The 18,670-nt window shown below is 38.4% G+C and overlaps 1 protein-coding gene across 1 annotated transcript in view; it reads left to right on the forward strand.

Annotated features, from left to right (window-relative positions):
- ALG13 (ALG13 UDP-N-acetylglucosaminyltransferase subunit) overlaps nt 1-18,670 on the forward strand; it is a 107,267-nt gene that overhangs the window by 82,491 nt on the left and 6,106 nt on the right. Inside the window, 2 exon segments of the mRNA XM_037142524.2 lie at nt 830-870; nt 2,473-2,653. Of these exon segments, the coding sequence (XP_036998419.2) occupies nt 830-870; nt 2,473-2,653 (222 nt within the window).

Raw genomic sequence — 18,670 nt, forward strand, 5'->3', positions numbered from 1 at the left:
ATTATTTAGGTTTGGGTTTTTTTTTTTAAATTGTAGACCATATCTCTGGTTAGCCAATAGGAGTAGGGTGGGGTACCAAATGGAAATTGACTTGAGAATATAATGCTAAGTAAGTGACTAAGGAAGGGAATTACTGAAAGCTAAGACTATCTTCTACATGATGAAGAGGTGGATGGTTGAGCTTACTCATGCTGCTGCTTCTTGGTAGCTACATGTCTGCCTTGGAGAAGATTCTCAACTAGATATCTTTGCACTCTCAAGTATTTTCTTGAAAAGCAGGAGTCAATACAAGATTTTCTCTATTTTCTTAAATTTCTACTATAAATATTTAATATTTAGGATTCCAGGTGAATTTTGAAGACTTGAAAGTTTGAAGACTTGAAAGGTTTTTTGTAGTGGTTTTTTTTTTTTTTTTTTTTTAGGAATTACGGGTCTGATGTGCCTTGGGGTTTCAGCCATGTACAGCCAGTACATGAACCAGTACAACTGCTTATATAGTAGATTTATATTGATGTAAAATTTTAGTTTTGTGACGAGCAAGAAAATACTAGATTCTTCTTAAATATTAGTAGAGTGGAATTCCTGTAACATTTGCTAATATTAAAAATAGAAATAACATATGTATTTGGTGATTAAACCTTGGATCAAAAAAATGATCTTACCTGTAGTGGTAAGTAAATGGTCATTTACTATAAGGGAGAATTGAGCATGGTGTTGATGTGGGAAGACTACATTAGTATCTACCTTAATACTCAAACAGAAAAGCTTTTAAGTAGTAATCTAATTGTTTATATCACCTAATCACTAAAATTAAACATTTTAATTCTAGATACAAAAGTTTTGCAGTACTATTTCAACCTGGGATTACAGGTAAGAGTCCTGTTAAAATTGCTTAATAAACTCTATATTAAAAATATAAGCTATATTGATAATCAGACTCTTGAACTTTAAGAATCAAGAACATTGTAAGGAGGTGAGAGGTTTCATTTCTATCTTTATAAAATATCTCTGAAGGTGCTATAGGTCACTTTTCTATTTTAGCCTCCCAGTGCTTCAGTATTTCTTAAAAAATAGTGGTTAAATTGTGGTAGGTTGAGGCTCTAAGCAGTACAGCTTTAGCACATATTGGCATCCATATTTAACATCATGTGCCAGCACTTCGCTATGTCTTTCTGTCTCAAAATAATAAGTGGGTAATTTATCCTGCTTAAAACATTTTACGACTATTTCTCCATTTCATGTGAACAATAATTTAGACGTTTGAAGAACTGTATTATTTTTAAGCACTCATGTGTTCATAGATATTTGCCAAACACTTGATTTTTCACTACTCCCCTGAGTTGTAAAAGATGGGTACTGACAAATACCTTAATACCACAGAAAGGTGTCTCTGATTTCAGGTAAGAGCTCTTTTATTTTATTTTTTCAGGGATCATTTCCTCCCTGAAATATTCTTGTTTTCTGATATAACAAGATGATATATTTACTGAAAAGTAATGATGCATCTTAATATTTAGCAGCTAGAACCTATCTCCTGAATAGTACTCAGAGTAGTTCATATTCCCAGACACTAATTTCCTTAAAACATTAGACATATCATTTCCAGAAAATTATCTTCCTCAACTGCCACACATCTATAAATTAAGATTAGTAAAGTGTGTTTTTGTTTTTCGAGACTATATTTTATAAAAGCAATTTCAAGAATTGAAAAATAAACCTGCCACTTCAGTTATATTAGTTTATTATAGTCACATGTGGAAACATTGTAACTCATTCCACAGGGCAAAGGCATTTTAAAATATTCCTCCTACATTTAATATCATGAGAATACAAGGAAATAAAGAAAATTATTTTAATACATTTTCATTTTAAAAGTAATAGTATTCATTGTATTACATCTGGAAAATACTAAAGTGTAAAGAAAATCAAAATCACCTGTATAACCTCTGTATATGTTGATAGATTTTTTCAGTATATTTTACAAAATATATACTATGCTATATAATTATGTAAACTTCAGTTAATAGTATGAGCATTTTTCCTTTAAATATTCAACAGCGTGATTTTTTATTGCCTGTATTGTGTTCCATCATAGATATATCATAATTCATTAATCTAGTTCCCTGTTGTTGAATATTCAGGTTGTTCATTGTGTTTTGCTTCTAAAGATAATTCTGTAAAAGTCATCTCTGTCATTGTGTATATCTCTAATTTCCTTCAAGTACTTTCCTTAAAGAATTCCTGGGTCCAAATAAGAAATACAGATGGTGCAAAAGATCTTAAACTTGTAATAGAGAATAAATTTTATAGATGTCATATATCTTTTAGATCAAAAAAATCATTGCTACCCCACTTGAAAATCATGGCCCAAGTTATTTTTTGTTTTTAGAGAGGAATTTAAGAAATGGGCATTAGAGGGAAAATGTCCATTGTTTTAAAGTGTTTGCTTGTTTTTCCCCTTTCTTGTCCAAGTGCTATCACCAGAACTACTGGCGCTCCATGGTCTGTGTGCCACAGATGCAGCAACACCATCTAACTGTAGAGAATTATCCAGTCTGTACTGAGACACCTACTCTGGTAGATCAGACCGTCCCTCTGTTGTACAATGAGGTGGGGAGGCAAGATGACACACAAGTGGAAGCATCAGCAAATGGTATGTGATGAGATTACCTGCAAGAAAGACAATTTGATTTTATTGTGTGCCATTTAATAGTGGCCTTCGTATATTGTATTAGGTCCAAATACTGGCCCAGTGTTTCTCAAAGGATGGTCCATTGGGTCCTGGGTCCTTCAGACCCTCTGAAGGGATCCATGAGGCCAGAAGTATTCATATTGGACAGGTTTTCTTTGTCCCTTTTGCTGTGTTATATTTGTATTGAGGGTGCAATAATCAGAGGTGGGTAAAGCTGCTGGCACCTAAGCACATATTAAGGCACGGGCACCAAACTGTTAGTAATCAAGACTTCCTCACTGCCACACACTCATGATATAAAAGTGACAGTTTTACTTATTTTTGTTTTGTCAAACATATTCTTATTTTTGCTAAATATTTATCTCCGGATAATTGCACTTAATAGTCTTTCTGACAAAATTGGGAAGTAATCATTAGGCACTCTGCATACTGAATATGGTAATTGACTTAAAAAAAAGGATTTGGCACATGCCTGGGTTGCAGGGCAGTTCCCAGCAGGGGATGCATGAGAGGTAACCATACATTGGTATTTCTCTCCCTCTCTCCTTCCCTTCCCCTCTGAAGATAAATAAATAACATCTTTAAAAAAAAGAAAGAAAAGGATTTGTGAGGTTTTGAGTTGGGAGATGAACTAGCTGACTCTTTTCATGGAACATTATTTTTGCTTAAAAGGATAATAGATAATGGTCATTCAAGCTAAGGGATCTGGCAGACATTTTCTCAAATGAACAATAACAGCCTGCCACTTCAAGAAAAACAACTGATAAATATTTGTTGTCATAAGTAAAAACTTTAGCTTTCAAATAAACATTAAAATTTTGGAAGATTAACATCTGTCACCATGACCTTGACAGCTTCTCAATACTTAGGGCTATTAATGAATGTGTTTGTTTTACATCATGTAATGAAATATGTCGGCATTTGGGAAATTATAGGCAAAGCAACCATTCTTATAGTCTCAAACTGTGTAACTTAGTGAAATAATATTTCCCATTTACCAATGCATGGTGTGCATGATTTTATAGAGGATCTATCCAAAATGCAAGATTAAACAGTAGATTTTATTATTAACAGAGTATGAAAAATTCACATTTATACTGATATTTGAGAAACTACCACTTACCTAGTTTTGGTGTAGCATCAAAGAAGACCTACAATTATCTGGAAAGGCTAGTTATTAAAAGACTTCTCTCTCTTCCAAGTATATAACTGTATCATGCCAGATTTTGCTCATGTACTTCAACCAAAACAATATATCATAATAGATTAAATGCAGAAGCAGATATGAGAATCCAGCTATTGTATGTTAAGCCATACATTAGAGATATGCCCAAGTGTAAAACAATGCCACTTGTGTCAAAATTATCTTTTGTTTGTGAAAATAAACTCATTTTGCCTAGATGTTGTGTTAACCTAAAGGTCTTATTTTACATGAATTAGTATTTTTCACTCTCTCAGTTTAATACTTAACATGGTAAATATTGATAGATATAAAGCACACAGAAAAAAGTTATTTGGGATCCTCAATCTTTAAGACTGTAAACAGATCAAAATACCAAAAAAGTAGGAGAGCATTAAAATTATGTAATGGTATAAAAAGCTCACAGTGTAATTAGATAATGAGGAACTTTGAACGACTTAGAATAGGATCTTTGGATGACCCTTCTTGGAAAGAATCAGCAGGAGGTAAGAAGAAATGGTGTGGACTAACCTAACCAATCCTGTTTCGCATTCCAGTGGGGCTACTTGATAGTGGTGATGTTGGCTAAATTACTTAGCTTCCCTAAGCCTGATTTTCTATAAAATGGGAAATACCTGACTTGCCAGGTTGTTATAAGACCTAAATGAGACCTCATGTATACGTATATTATACCTGGTACAAGTGAGAAATGTAAATTTCCCTTCTCTCCCTGCTTCCTTTTTAAAAGTATATTAATGGTTTTCAAATATTAGCACTATAGAATCTTACTCTTAGTATGGTTGTGTGATGTGGTACATGGTAATAAAAATTAAAGTATCACCATTTATTGCATTTTTATACCAGATACATTTTTTAAAGTATACTTTATTGATTATGCTAATTACAGTTGTCCCATTTTTTTTTCTCCCCTTTATCTGTCTCTACCTGGTACCCCTATTCCCTCTAGCATTCTCCCCATTAGTTCGTGTTCATGGGTCAAACATACAAGTTCTTTGGCTTCTCCATTTCCTACACTATTCTTAATCTCTACCTGTTTATTTTGTCCCTACTATTTATGTTACTTATTACCTGTACATTTTCCCCCATTCTTCCCACTACCCCTCCCTGCTGGTAACCTTCCTTGTGATCTCCATTTCTGTGATTCTGTTCCTGTTCTAGTTGTTTGCTTAGTTTATGTTTTTGTTGTTTTTCTTTTTGTGTTTTTAGGTTCATTTGTTGATAGTTGTTTGTTGTCATTTTACTCTTCATAGTTCTTCTTTTTCTTAGACAAGTTCCTCTAACATTTCATACAATGAGGGCTTAGTGGTGATGAACTCCTTTAACTTGACCTTATCTGGGAAGCATTTTATCTGCCCTTTCATTCCATATGATAGCTTTGCTGGATAGAGTAATCTTGGATTACTTGGTCCTTGCCTTTCATGACTTGGAATACTTTCCAGCCACTTCTTGCTTGTAAGGTTTCTTTTGAGAAATCAGCTGACAGTCTTATAGGCACTCCTTTGTAGGTAACTCTCTCCTTTAGTCTTGCTGCTTTTAACATTCTCTCCTTTAATCTCAGGCAATTTAATTATGATGTGGCTTTATGTGGTCCTCTTTGGTTCCAAATTGTTTGGGACTCTCCGAGCTTCCTGGACTTGTATGCCTATTTCCTTCACGAGATTGGGGACATTTTCTTTCATTAGTTTTTCAAATAAGTTTTCAGTTTGTTGCTCTTCCTCCTCTCCTTCTGGCATCCCTATGATTTGGATGTTGAAATGTTTATAGTTGTCTCAGAGGTTCCTAAGCCTGTCCTCACTTTTTTAAATTCTTGTTTTTCTTTCTCTTTGGGTTGAATGTTTATTTCTTCCTTTTGTTCCAAATTGTTGATTTGAATCCTGGTTTTCTTCCCTTCACTGTTGGTTACCTGTATATTTTTCTTTATTTCACTTTGTAAAGCCTTCACTTTTTCCTTCTATTTGCGGCCGTACTCAATCATTTCTCTGAGCATCCCAATTACAATTGTTTTGAACTCTGCCTCTGATGGGTTGGCTATCTCCTCATCACTTAGTTCTTTTTCTAGAGTTTTGATCTGTTCTTTCAGTCCATATATCTTTGTCTCAGCCTACCTGTTACATTGTAAGAGGCAGAGCCTTAGGTATTTGCCAGGGTGGGGCAACCCACTTTGCTGCATTGTGGTACTGAATGTGGGGGAGGGGTCAGAGAGGGAATGGAGCCGTTTGCTTGGCTCTCTCTCTGCTTTCAGTCATTTCCCCCACTTCCCACAAGTGAATTGCATCCTTCTAGGTGCTGCTGTTGTGCTGATTCCCAGGTGGGTGGGCTTGTATATGTTCCAGGACCCCATGGATCCCTCCAGTATACTCTCCTGTGAGACTGGCAATTTCTCTCACTGCCGAACTCCACCCCGTGACAGATTTTTAGAGCCAGAGGTTTTGAGGCTTGTTTTTCTGGCACTGGAATGTTAGATTGTGTGGTCTGTCTCGTTCCCCAGTTGTTCCTCCTAGTTAATCCGCAGAGGAATGTGGGACCACACCTCAGCTGTCCATCTGCACCCTGGCTGTCTGTCTCTGTCCCTTCTACTAGTCTGGATGAGTGTTTCTTCTTTAACTCCTTGGTTGTTGGACTTCCATACACTTTGATTTTCTGACAGTTCTGGGTGGTTTTTGTTTTTAAATTGTTATCTTTCTATTGGTTGTGCAAGAAAGCAAAGCATATCTGTCAATGCCTCCATCTTGGCTGGAAGTCTGTACCAGATACCTTTTATACAGCTATTTTTGTTTTTAGTGAACCATGAAACGGTGATGGTCTTAATTTCACAGAATGAGCTAATCTAAGTTATCCCAAGTAATGAAGTACTCCTTTTTGTTTAATATTTATATAGTTAATATAGGAAGATTACAACAGCATCTATTTCCAGTGCATTTGTGTCATGGTAGCAAACTGTATTTAAATTACATTCACGCCAGGAGTGCCTCATTTGGTCTGTCTCAGCAAGTTGGGCATCATCCCACAAAACGAAAGATCTCAGGTTGAAATCACAGACAAGGCACATGCCTAGGTTTTAGACTAGATCCCCAGTTAGAGACATACAGAGGCAATCATCAGTCCATGTTTCTCTCACATGTTGATGTTTCTCTCTCTTTCTCCCTTCCCCCCTCTCTAGAAATAAATAAAATCTTTTTTTTTTTTAATTTTATTTAGTTACTTTTCAAGTACATTTTTTTCTCTTCCCCCCCGCCCGGTTTCCCCCTCCCTCCCATTTCCCCCTCCGCCCCCAGTCCTCATCTCTGTGTCTTTCATACTTGTTCCTCAAAATCCCTCCCCATTTTTCCCCTTAAGTTCCCTTCCCTCTCCCCTCTGGTCGCTGCCCACTTGTTCTCTATTTCAGCGTCTTTGTTTTTATTCTGTTTGCTTGTTTGTTTTATTCTTTAGCTTCCTGTCAAAGGTGAGATCATATGGTATTTGTCCTTCAATGCCTGGCCTATTTCACTCAGCATAATGCTTTCCAGTTCCATCCATGTTGTTGCAAAAGGTAGTAGTTCCTTCTTTCTCTCTGCTGCATAAAATTCCATGGTGTATATGTACCACAATTTTTGGATCCATTCATTTACTGATGGGCACCTAGGTTGCTTCCAACTCTTGGCTATTGTAAATTGTGCTGCTATGAACATTGTGGTGCATAGGTTCTTTGAAATTGATGTTTTAGGATTCTTGGGGTATAATCCTAGCAGTGGAATTGCTGGGCAATTTTTATTTTTCTGAGAAAATTCCATACTGTTTTCCATAATGGTTGTACCAGTCTACAATCCCACCAACAGTGAACTAAGGTCCCCTTTTCCCCACACCCTCTCCAACATTTGTTGTTTGTTGCTTTGTCTATTATAGCCATCCTGACTGGTGTAAAGTGGTATCTCATTGTGGTTTTAATTTGCATCTCTCTGATAGCTAACAATATTGAGCATCTCTTCATGTGTCTCTGGATATTCTGTATGTCCTCCTTGGAGAAGTGTCTGTTCAAGTCCTTTTCCCATTTTTTAATTGGGTTCGATGTCTTCCTAGAGTGGAGTTGTGTAAGTTCTTTGTATATTTTGGAGATTAAACCTTTGTCTGAGGTATCATTGGCAAATATGTTTTCCCATACAGTTGGTTGTCTTTTTAATTTAATACTGTTTTCTTTAGCCATGCAGAAGCTTTTTATTTTGATGAGATCCCATTTGTTTATTCTTTCCTTTATATTCCTTGCTCTAGGGCACATATCCATAAAAATGTTGCTGCGTGGAATATCTGAGATTTTCTTGCCAATGTTCTCCTCTAGGACTTTAATGGTGTCATGGCTTATATTTAAGTCTTTTATCCACCTTGAATTTATTTTGGTGTATGGTGTAAGTTGGTGCTCAAGTTTCATTTTTTTGCACGTAGCTGTCCAGTTCTCCCAACACCATTTGCTGAAGAGGCTATCTTTACTCCATTTTATGTTACTGCCCCCTTTGTCGAATATTAATTGACTGTAGAGGGTTGGGTTGATTTCTGGGCTCTCTGTTCTGTTCCATTGTCTATGTGCCTGTTTTTATGCCAGTACCAGGCTGTTTTGATTACAGTGGCCTTGTAATACAGTTTGATATCAGGTATTGTGATCCCTCCTACTTTGTTCTTCTTTCTCAAAAGAGCAGCTGCTATTCGGGCTCGTTTATGATTCCATATAAATTTTTGAAGTGTTCTATGTCTGTGAAATACGCCATTGGTACTTTAATAGGTATTGCATTGAATCTGTATATTGCTTTGGGTAGTATGGACATTTTGATGATGTTAATTCTTCCAATCCATGAACACGGTATATGTTTCCATTTGTTTGTGTCTTCCTTGATTTCTTTCTTCAGTGCTGTGTAGTTTTCTGCATACAGGTCTTTTACCTCTTTGGTTAGGTTTATTCCCAGATATTTTATTTTTCTTTTGCTATATCGAATGGGATTTTTTCCTTGATTTCTGCTTCTGCTGATTCATTGTTTGTATACAAAAATGCCTTTGATTTCTGGATATTGACTTTGTATCCTGCTGTTTTGCCAAATTCATTAATTAGTTTGAGCAGTTTTTGGGTAGAGTCTATAGGATTTTCCATGTACACTATCATGTCATCTGCAAACAGTGACAGTTTTGTTTCCCTCCTTTCCTATTTGGATGCCTTTTATTTCCTTTTCCTGCCTGACCGCTGTGGCCAAAACTTCTAATACTATATTGAATAGGAGTGGTGAAAGTGGACATCCTTGTCTTGTTCCTGATCTTAGTGGAAAAGCTTTTAGTTTTTGTCCATTGAGTATGATATTGGCTGTAGGTTTCTCATAAATGGCCTTTATTATATTGAGGAATGTTCCCTCTATTCCCATTTTGCTGAGTGTTTTTATCATAAATGGGTGTTGTACCTTATCGAAAGCTTTTTCTGCGTCTATTGATATGATCATGTGGTTTTTGTCTTTGCTTTTGTTTATGTGATGAATTACATTTACTGTTTTGCGAATGTTGAACCATCCTTGCATCCCTGGGATGAATCCCACTTGGTCAGGGTGTATAATCTTTTGGATATATTGTTGGATGCGATTTCCTAATATTTTGTTGAGGATTTTAGCGTCTATGTTCATCAGCGATATTGGCCTGAAGTTTTCTTTCTTTGTTGTATCTCTATCTGGTTTTGGAATTAGGATGATGCTGGCTTCATAAAAGGAGTTAGGGAGTTTTCCATCCTTTTGGATTTTTTGGAATAGTCTGTGAAGAATGGGGTTAGCTCTTCCTTAAATGCTTTGTAGAATTCTCCTGTGAATCCATCTGGTCCAGGGCTTTTGTGTGATGGGAATTTTTTGATTACTGCTTCAATTTCTTTTGCTGTTATTGGTCTATTCAGGTGTTCTACTTCTTTTTCATTGAGTTTTGGGAGATTATATTTTTCTAGAAATGTGTCCATTTCCCCTAGGTTCTCAAATTTCTTGGCATACAGTTCTTCATAGTACTTTCTTACAATCCTCTCTATTTCTGTGGTATCAATTGTAATCTCTCCTGTTTCATTTCTGATTGTGTTTATTTGTGTCTGTTCCCTTCTTTTCTTGATGAGCCTACTTAAAGGCTTGTCTATTTTGTTTATTTTTTCAAAGAACCAACTCCTGGATTCATTGATCTTTAGAATTGTACTTTTAGTCTCTATGTCATTTAGTTCTGCTCTGATCTTAGTTATTTCCTTCCTTCTACTTGCTTTGGGCTGTTTTTGTTGTTGTTCCTCGAGTTCTTGCAGGCGTAGAGTAAGTTCATTTGTTTGAAATGTTTCTGTTTTCTTTAGGTAGGCCTGTATTGCTATAAACTTCCCTCTCAGGACTGCCTTGGCTGTATCCCATAAGTTTTGGGTTGTTGTGAGATCATTTTCATTTGTTTCCAGAAACTTTTTGATTTCTTCCCTAATTTCATTCTTGACCCATTCATTGTTTAATAGCATACCGTTCAGTCTCCATGATTTTGGGTGTTTTGGGTTTTTTCCTTTGGGTTTGGTTTCCAGTTTCAGTCCCTTATGGTCAGAGAAAATGCTTGGTATGATTTCAATATTCTTGAATTTGTTGAGGCTTGTTTTGTGCCCTATCATGTGATCTATCTTTGAGAATGTCCCATGTGCATTTGAAAAGAATGTGTATTTAGCTTCTTTGGGGTGAAGAGCTCTGTATATATCAGTTAGGTCCATTTCATCAAGGGTGTTGTTTAATGCCACAATGTCTTTGTTGATATTTTGTTTGGAAGATCTGTCCATTTTTGATAGTGGGGTGTTAAAATCCCCCACTATAATTGTGTTGCTGTCTATATCTTTCTTGAATTCCTCTAAGATTTTCCTTATATATTTTGGTGCTCCTATGTTGGGTGCATATATATTTATGATGTTAATGTCTTCTTGGTGGATTCTTCCCTTGAGTATTATGAAGTGACCTTCTGGGTCACTCTTTATGGCTCTTTTTTTGAAGTCTATTTTGTCTGATATGAGAATTGCTACCCCAGCTTTTTTTTCTTGTCCATTTGCTTGGAAAATTTGTTTCCAGCCTTTGATTTTTAGTCTGTGATGGTCTTTTGTCCTGAGGTGGGTCTCTTGTAGGCAGCATATGTGTGGGTCATACTTTATTATCCATGACGCTATTCTGTGTCTTTTGATTGGAGCATTTAATCCATTTACATTTAAGGTTATTATTGATAGGTACTTATTCATTGCCATTTTTGTACCTGTGTTCCTCTCTGTCTGTCTCTTTTCCTTCCTTTCCTTAAAGCAGACCTTTTAGTATTTCTTGTAGAGCTGGCTTGGTGGCAGCAAATTCTTTTAGACTTCTTTTGTCTTGGAAGCTCTTTATTTGGCCTTCTATCTTGATTGAGAGCCTTGCTGGGTAAAGTAGCCTTGGTTGTAGGCCTCTGTTTCTCATTACTTGGAATATTTCTTGCCAATCTCTTCTTGCTTGGAGTGTTTCCATTGAGAAGTCAGTGGCTAACCTTATTGGGATGCCCTTGTATGTTATTTCTTTTTTCTCCCTTGCTGCCTTTAAGATTCTCTCTTTGTCTTGGAAGTTTGCCATTTTAATGATGATGTGTCTTGAAGTGGGCCTCTTTGGGTTCCTCTTGAATGGGACTCTGTGAGATTCCTGGATTTGTGTGACTTTTTCTTTTGTCAAATTAGGGGAATTTTCTCTCTTTACTCTTTCAAATATGTTTTCTATCCCTTGTTCTTCTTCTTCTCCTTCTGGTATTCCTATTATTCGGATATTATTACGTTTCATATTGTCTTGCATTTCTCTTAATCTCTCCTCATTCTTTCTGAGCCTCTTTTCCCTTTCCTGTTCTTTCTGTGAGATGCTTTCTACTTTGTCCTCCAATTCACTAATCCTATCTTCTGTTTCATCCACCCTATTTTTAATGCTTTCCACTGTGTTTTTTAATTCAGAAATTGTATTCTTCATTTCCTCTTGGCCCTTGCTAATAATTTCCATTTCCTTTTTCATGTTGATATAGTTCACAGTGAGATCATTGTAACTTCCCTGTAGTTTCTGGTAGCTGATTGTGAGCTCTTTGAACTTCCTGATCACCAATGCTTTGAATTCAGTATCTGATAGTTGACTTGCCTCTGTTTCATCTAACATTCTTTCTGAGGATTCCTCCTTTCCTTTCATTTGGGGATTGTTTCTTTGTCTTCCCATTGTTTGTGAGACTCTTCTTGTTAGCCTCAGCTTCTTAGATTAATCTGTTTTGACACCCTGGGTTTATGGTATGAACTTTTGTGGTGGAATGCCTGTGAATTTCAATGGTGCAGCCTCTTTTGGTTATCCTGTTGTTCTCTGCTTCCACCTACTCAAATATGCAGCAACTTGTGGCTTCTCTCCTACAACAATGTGCAATTTGTCTCTCTGGCTCTACTATTGGGAGGCCTCTTCTATGGGTCCAGCTCTGGTCTTTTTATATTTTCAAGTTGATTGTGACTCTTGTGGGTAAAAGAAAGAAATGATAAGGAAAGAAATAAAAGGAAGAAAGAAAAAAATGGTAGGGAAATGGAAGAAAGAGCAATAAGTTTAGAAAGAAAAGAAAAAGAAATAAAACAGAAAATCCGGGAAAAGAGGACAAAAGTATGGAAAGATGAAACAGTAATAAAGTTTAAAAGAAATAACAGATTACTTTAAAAAAGCAAAAAGATAAAGAAAAGGAATGGAGAAGGAAGAAAGGTGAATAAAAATAAAATAAAGTAAAAAAAACAAGAAACAAAAAATGCACCAAATAATCTCTCAAAAACAACCTCAAAAAAAAAAGGAATGTCACTTGTTGGCTTCAAACTAGCCGAACCGGTTTTTCTGGTTGCAGTTGGCTGAGGGTCGATTGTTCTGATTTTTTCAGCCAGCCCCTCTCAGGATCCAGACACTTGGCGCCTCTCCCCCAGCTCCCTACAATGGGGAACTAGGACTTTCTCACAGCGCTCCCCACCCAGGGGTTACTGCCATAGTCTGGTTTGCTGTGTTTGTAGGCACCTGCACCAGCCTAGTTGCCTGGTTCCCTCGGGATTGAGCACAGGCCTGCCCCCGTTCAGTTGGGAGGCCCCAGACCCTCTGCCCAGTCCTGGGCTCGCTGCCAAGCTTGGTGTGAAGCAGACCAGGCTGTCGTGTCTACTGGATTCAGAGCCCCAGGCTGTACCTCTGAGTTCTCCTGGGCTGGCAACCACAGAGTCTTTGGTTGGGGCCCTTTGTCCTCCGCACCCTCTCTGTAAACTCTATCAAACAAGTCTCCTGGCCCCCCACCTTGCTTGGCCAGAAAGGGAGGGGGTTGAGGGTCTCAGCTCTTTTCCCAGGACCCCTCAGCGTCCTGGGCTTCCAGATAGTCTGAGGGGGGTAGACTGGAAGCCGGGAGCCGATCTGAGGACTGGGCGCAGACCTAGAAACTCTGTGTGCTCGTCATGGCACGCTGCGTGGTGTGTATCCCTTCTGCTCCTGTGTTTGTCTGGGTCCCCTGGCCAACCTCTGGCAAAAAAAAAACAACAACAAAAAAAAACCCTAGGGATGTAGTAGCACCCCGCCGGGTGCTGGTCCCAGAACTGTGTGGAGGCTGAAATCTCCTCTGCTCCCCTCTCGTTGGGTCTCTTGGCCGGTCTGGGCCCAAAAATCCTAGGGAGGGAGCTTTCTGGGCGCTGAACGTTGGCTTAGGCACCCTCAGGCACTTGCCCAGACCCACTGCGTGTGGAGCGACTAGATCCCCAACTTGCGCGCAGGCTGAAATTTCTTCCACACCTCTGTGCCTGGGCCACTCGGCCTGCCTGGCAGAAAAATTCCAGGGAGGGAGTCGTCCGGGCGCTGAACGCTGTCCCAGGCGCCTTCAGGCACTCTCCCAGACACAGTTCCCACCAGGCGCTGAACCTCCGAGCTATGCACAGACTGAAATCACCTCTGCTCCCCTTTGGTTGGGCCACTTGGCAGGTCCCCGGCTCAAAAATCCTAGGGAGGGAGCTTTCTAGGGGCTGAACGTTGGCCTAGGCGCCCTCAGGCACTTGCCCAGACCCACTGCGTGTGGAGCGACTAGATCCCCAACTTGCGCGCAGGCTGAAATTTCTTCCACACCTCTGTGCCTGGGCCACTCGGCCTGCCTGGCAGAAAAATTCCAGGGAGGGAGTCGTCCGGGCGCTGAACGCTGTCCCAGGCGCCTTCAGGCACTCTCCCAGACACAGTTCCCACCAGGCGCTGAACCTCCGAGCTATGCACAGACTGAAATCACCTCTGCTCCCCTTTGGTTGGGCCGCTTGGCAGGTCCCAGGCCCAAAAATCCTAGGGAGGGAGCTTTTCGGGCACTGAACGTTGGCCTAGGTGCCCTCAGGAACTTGCCCAGTCCCACTGCGTGTGGAGCGACTAGATCCCCAACTTGCGCGCAGGCTGAAATTTCTTCCACACCTCTGTGCCTGGGCCACTCGGCCTGCCCGGCAGAAGAATCCCAGGGAGGGAGCCCTCCGGTCGCTGAAGGCTGTCCCCAGGAACCGTTGGGCTCTCGCCACAGGGCGCTGGTTCCCCTACCCTGCACCGGCTGTTTCTCCCTGCTCCGTCCCAGAGACTGCTGTACCGCTGCTGTCTCCCTACCTTCTGGTTCCTCCGTGACCGATGAGGTTTCTGGTCTCTTATTTTCATATATGCTTGGCATCTGCTGGCTTGCTGGCCTCACCTCCTCCGATCGGATGGATTTCTGTCTCTTTTGTACTAGGAACTGGTCTCTGCTCCGTCCTAGTCCACCGCCATCTTGAAACCCTAAAATCTTTTTTAATAAAAAAAAATGATGCTAGGACCTTAATGATACACAAGAAATGACACTTAAATGTTTAAATGTTCTTCAAAACTATACCTTCAAGTATAGATTGGACTGTACACATACCTGAGTTTTTAATTGCTACAGTAATACAAAATAATTATTTGGATGATGTGTTATGTTGGAAAACTGTTAGATAACTTAATTGTGACCAACTCTTATTAGAACTTCATTGACTAGGAGGACTCTAGCAAATGTTTTTATATGTATTTAGTCTCTTCATGTCAAAATCATCTCAGAAATAATATCTCTCACTATACCTAGAACACATTTGACACTTTATACACATGTATGTATGTGGGGGGGTATAAGTTTTTTAAATTAGGAAATGTTCATATAATCTTTCATTAGCCTGTTTTGATTAAACTTTTATTTTATGTTTTTCCATTGCCATTTAGCACCCTTATACCCCATTCACCCATGCAGTCACCAGATTGTTGTCCATGCCAATGAGACCTTTTATTGTTTTATTTGATCCCTCTATGCCATAAACACCCCCCATAGCTGTCATCCTGCTGTGTATAAGTCTGTCTCTATTTTGCTTGTTAGTTCAGTTTGTTCATTACAAATTCCATTTGTGAGTAGAGCCATGTGGTATTTGTCTTTCTCTGACTGGCTTATTTCACTTAGCACAATGTTCTCCAGGTCTATCTATGCTGTTGCAGAGGGTAATTTTTTCTTTGTTATGGCCAAGTAGTATTCCATTGGGTAAATGTCCCATAATTGTTTTATCCACTTATCTAGTAATGGACACATGGTCTGCTTCCATATCTTGGTGATTGTAACTAACGTGGCAGTGAACATAGGGGGACTTATGTTCTTTCGAAATAGTGTTTTGGGTTTCTTTGGATAAATTCCAAGAAGGATCATTGGGTCAAAAGGCAGATCCATTTTTAATTTTTTGAGGTATCTCCATACTGCATTCCACAGTGTTTGGACCAGTCTACATTCCCAGCAAATGTGCAAATGGGTTCCCCTTTGTCTACATCCTCACCAGCACTTGTTTGTTGATTAATTGGTGATAGACATTCAGACAGGTGTGAGGTGATATTTCATTATGGTTTTAATTTGCATTTCTGTGATGATTGCTGATGTTGAGCATTGGCCACCAGTATGTCCTGTTTGGAAAAGTGCCTACTCAGGTCCTATGCCAACTTTTTAATTGGATTTTTTTGTTTTGGGGTTCACTTTTATAAGTTTTTAATAAATTTTGGATATTACCTCTTATCAGATGTATTGGAGACTGTGTTCCTCATTCTGCTGGTTTTCTTTTTATTTGTTGATGGTATCCTTTACTCTGCAAAACCTTTTTATTTTGATGTAGTCCCATTTGTTTATATTTTCATTACCCTTTGCTTAGGAGATATATCAGTAAAAATACTGCAATAAGCAATGTCTGAAATTTTACTGCCTATATATTTTTTAAAGATTTTTTATTTTATTTTTAGACAGTGGGGAAGTGAGGGAGAAAAAAATGGAGAAAAATATCAATGTGTGGTTGCCTCTTGTGCACCCCCCACTAGAGGGACATGGTCTGCAACCCAGGCATGTGCCCTGACTGGGAATCAAACCAGTGACCCTTTGGTTCTCAGGCTGGTGCTCAATCCACCGAGCCACACCAGCCAGGGACTTCCTGTATTTTCTTCTAGGATTGTTATCGTCTTCACTCTAATATTTAAGTCTTTAATATATTTTGAATTTATTCTTGTGTGTGATGTAAGAAGGTGGTCTAGTTTCATTTTTTTCTGCACATATCTGTTCAATTTTCCAAATACCATTTATTGAATAGACTATCTTTAGCTCATTTTTTTGTTTTTGCTTCCTCTGTTGAATATTAACTGACTCTAAAAGTGTGGGTTTATTTCTGGGCTCTGTATTCTGTTTCATTGATCTATATGTGTGTTTTTATGCCAGAACCATGCTGGTTTTTGTTTGTTTGTTTTTAAGCTTTTATTTATCCTTAGAGGAGAAGGGAAGGAGAGAAGGAGAGAAATATCAATGTATGGTTGCCTCTCGTGTGTCCCCTGCAGATAACTGGCCTGCAACCCAGGCATGTGCCCTAACTGGGAATCGAACCGTGATCCTCTGGTCATAGACCCGCACTCAATCCACTGAGCTATACCAGCCAGGGCAGAACCATGCTGTTTTGATCACTGTGGCTTTATAGTATAATTTGCAAGCAGGTAGCATGATTCCTCCAACTTAATTCTTCTTTCTCAGGATTGCAGTTGCTATGCAGGGTCCTTTGTGGTCCAATGTAAATTTTTGAAATACTTGTTCTAGTTCATTGAAGTATGTCACCGGAATCTTGTTAGGAATTATGTTGAATCTGTGGATAGTATTGGGTAGTGTGGATATCTTAGTGATGCTAATTCTTCCTATCCATGACTATGGTATGTGCTTCTGCCTATTTGCAATTTCTTCAAGTTCCTTCTTCAGTATCGTATAATTTTCAGAGTTCAGGTCTTTTACATCCTTGGTTAGATTTATTCCTAGGTATTTTACTTTTTGAAGCAATTGCAGATGAGATTTTCCCTTTAGTTTCCAGTTTTGTTGGTTATTTGTATGTAAAAATGCAACCGATTTCTGGATATTAATTTTGTATCCTGCTACTTTGCTAAATTCATTTATCAGTTCTAGTAGCTTCTTGGTGGAGTCTTAGGGGTTCTCTCTGTACCTCAAATACATAGAGGTTCATCTGCAAATAAAGACAGTTTTCTTCATTCTCAATTTTGGATGTCTTTTATATCTTCTTATTGTCTGATTGCTGTAGTTAGGGCTTATAGTACTATGTTGAATAAGAAAGGTGAAAGCAGACATCACTGGCTTGCTCCTGGTATTAAGGGGAACACTTGTAGTTTTTGTCTGGTGAATATGATGCTGGTAGTGTTTGTCTTATATTGCCTTTATTATGTTAATGTATAGTCCCTCAAATCTCACTGTGCTGAGAGTTTTTGTCATAAATGACTCTTGGATTTTATCAGATGCATTTTCTGCATCTTTTGATATGATCATGTAGTTTCTATTCTTCATTTTGTTTAAGTGGTGAATCACATTTTTTTATTTTGCAAATGTTGTACCAACCTTGCAATCCCAGAAAAAAATCCCGCTTTAATTCTGCTGTATGATCTTTTTGATGCATTTCTATACTTGGTTAACATTTTCTTGACAAATTTAGCATCTGTGTTCATCAGGGATATTGGCCTGTCATTTTCTTTCTTTGTAGTCTTTTTATCTGTTTTTGGAATTAGAATAATGCCGGCCTTATAAAGTGAGCTAGGGAGCCTTTCCTCCTCTTGAATTTTATGAAATAGTTTGAGAAGGAGAGGTGTTAGTTTTTCTTAGAATGTTTGGTAAAGTTCAACTGTGAAACCATCTGGTTCAGGGCTTTTGTTTGTTGGGAGTTACTGCTTCAATTTCATTAGGTGTATCTATTCAGATTCTCTGAATCGTCCTGATTTATTTTTGGAAGATGTATGTTTCTAGGAATTTGTCCATTTCATCCAGGTTGTCCAGTTTGTTGGCATATAATTGTTCATAGTATTTTCTTACAATCCTTTGTATTTCTTTGGCATCAGTTATTTTGCCTCTTTCGTTTCTGATTTTATTTTTTTTTTCATTGGAACTTCATTTTTATTTTATTTTATTTTTTCAGTATTTTATTTTTTATTTTTTAATATTTTTATTGATTATGCTGTTACAGTTGTTCTATTCCCCCCTTCATTCCCCTCCACCCTACCCCCCATCCCCACCATTACCCCCCCTTTAGTTTATGACCATGTGTCTCAAGTCCTTTAGATTCTATATTTCCCATGCTATTCTTGCCCCCCATCTATTTTCTATCTACTGTCTATGCTACTTATTTTCTGTACCTTCTCCCCCCTTCTCCTCCTCCCACTCCCCTGTTGCTAACCCTCCTTGAGATCTTCATTTCTATGTTTCCA

The sequence above is a fragment of the Artibeus jamaicensis genome, unplaced genomic scaffold (genome assembly GCF_021234435.1).
Source record: "Artibeus jamaicensis isolate MK-2021 breed Jamaican fruit bat unplaced genomic scaffold, CSHL_Jam_final scaffold_461, whole genome shotgun sequence".
NCBI lineage: Eukaryota > Metazoa > Chordata > Mammalia > Chiroptera > Phyllostomidae > Artibeus > Artibeus jamaicensis.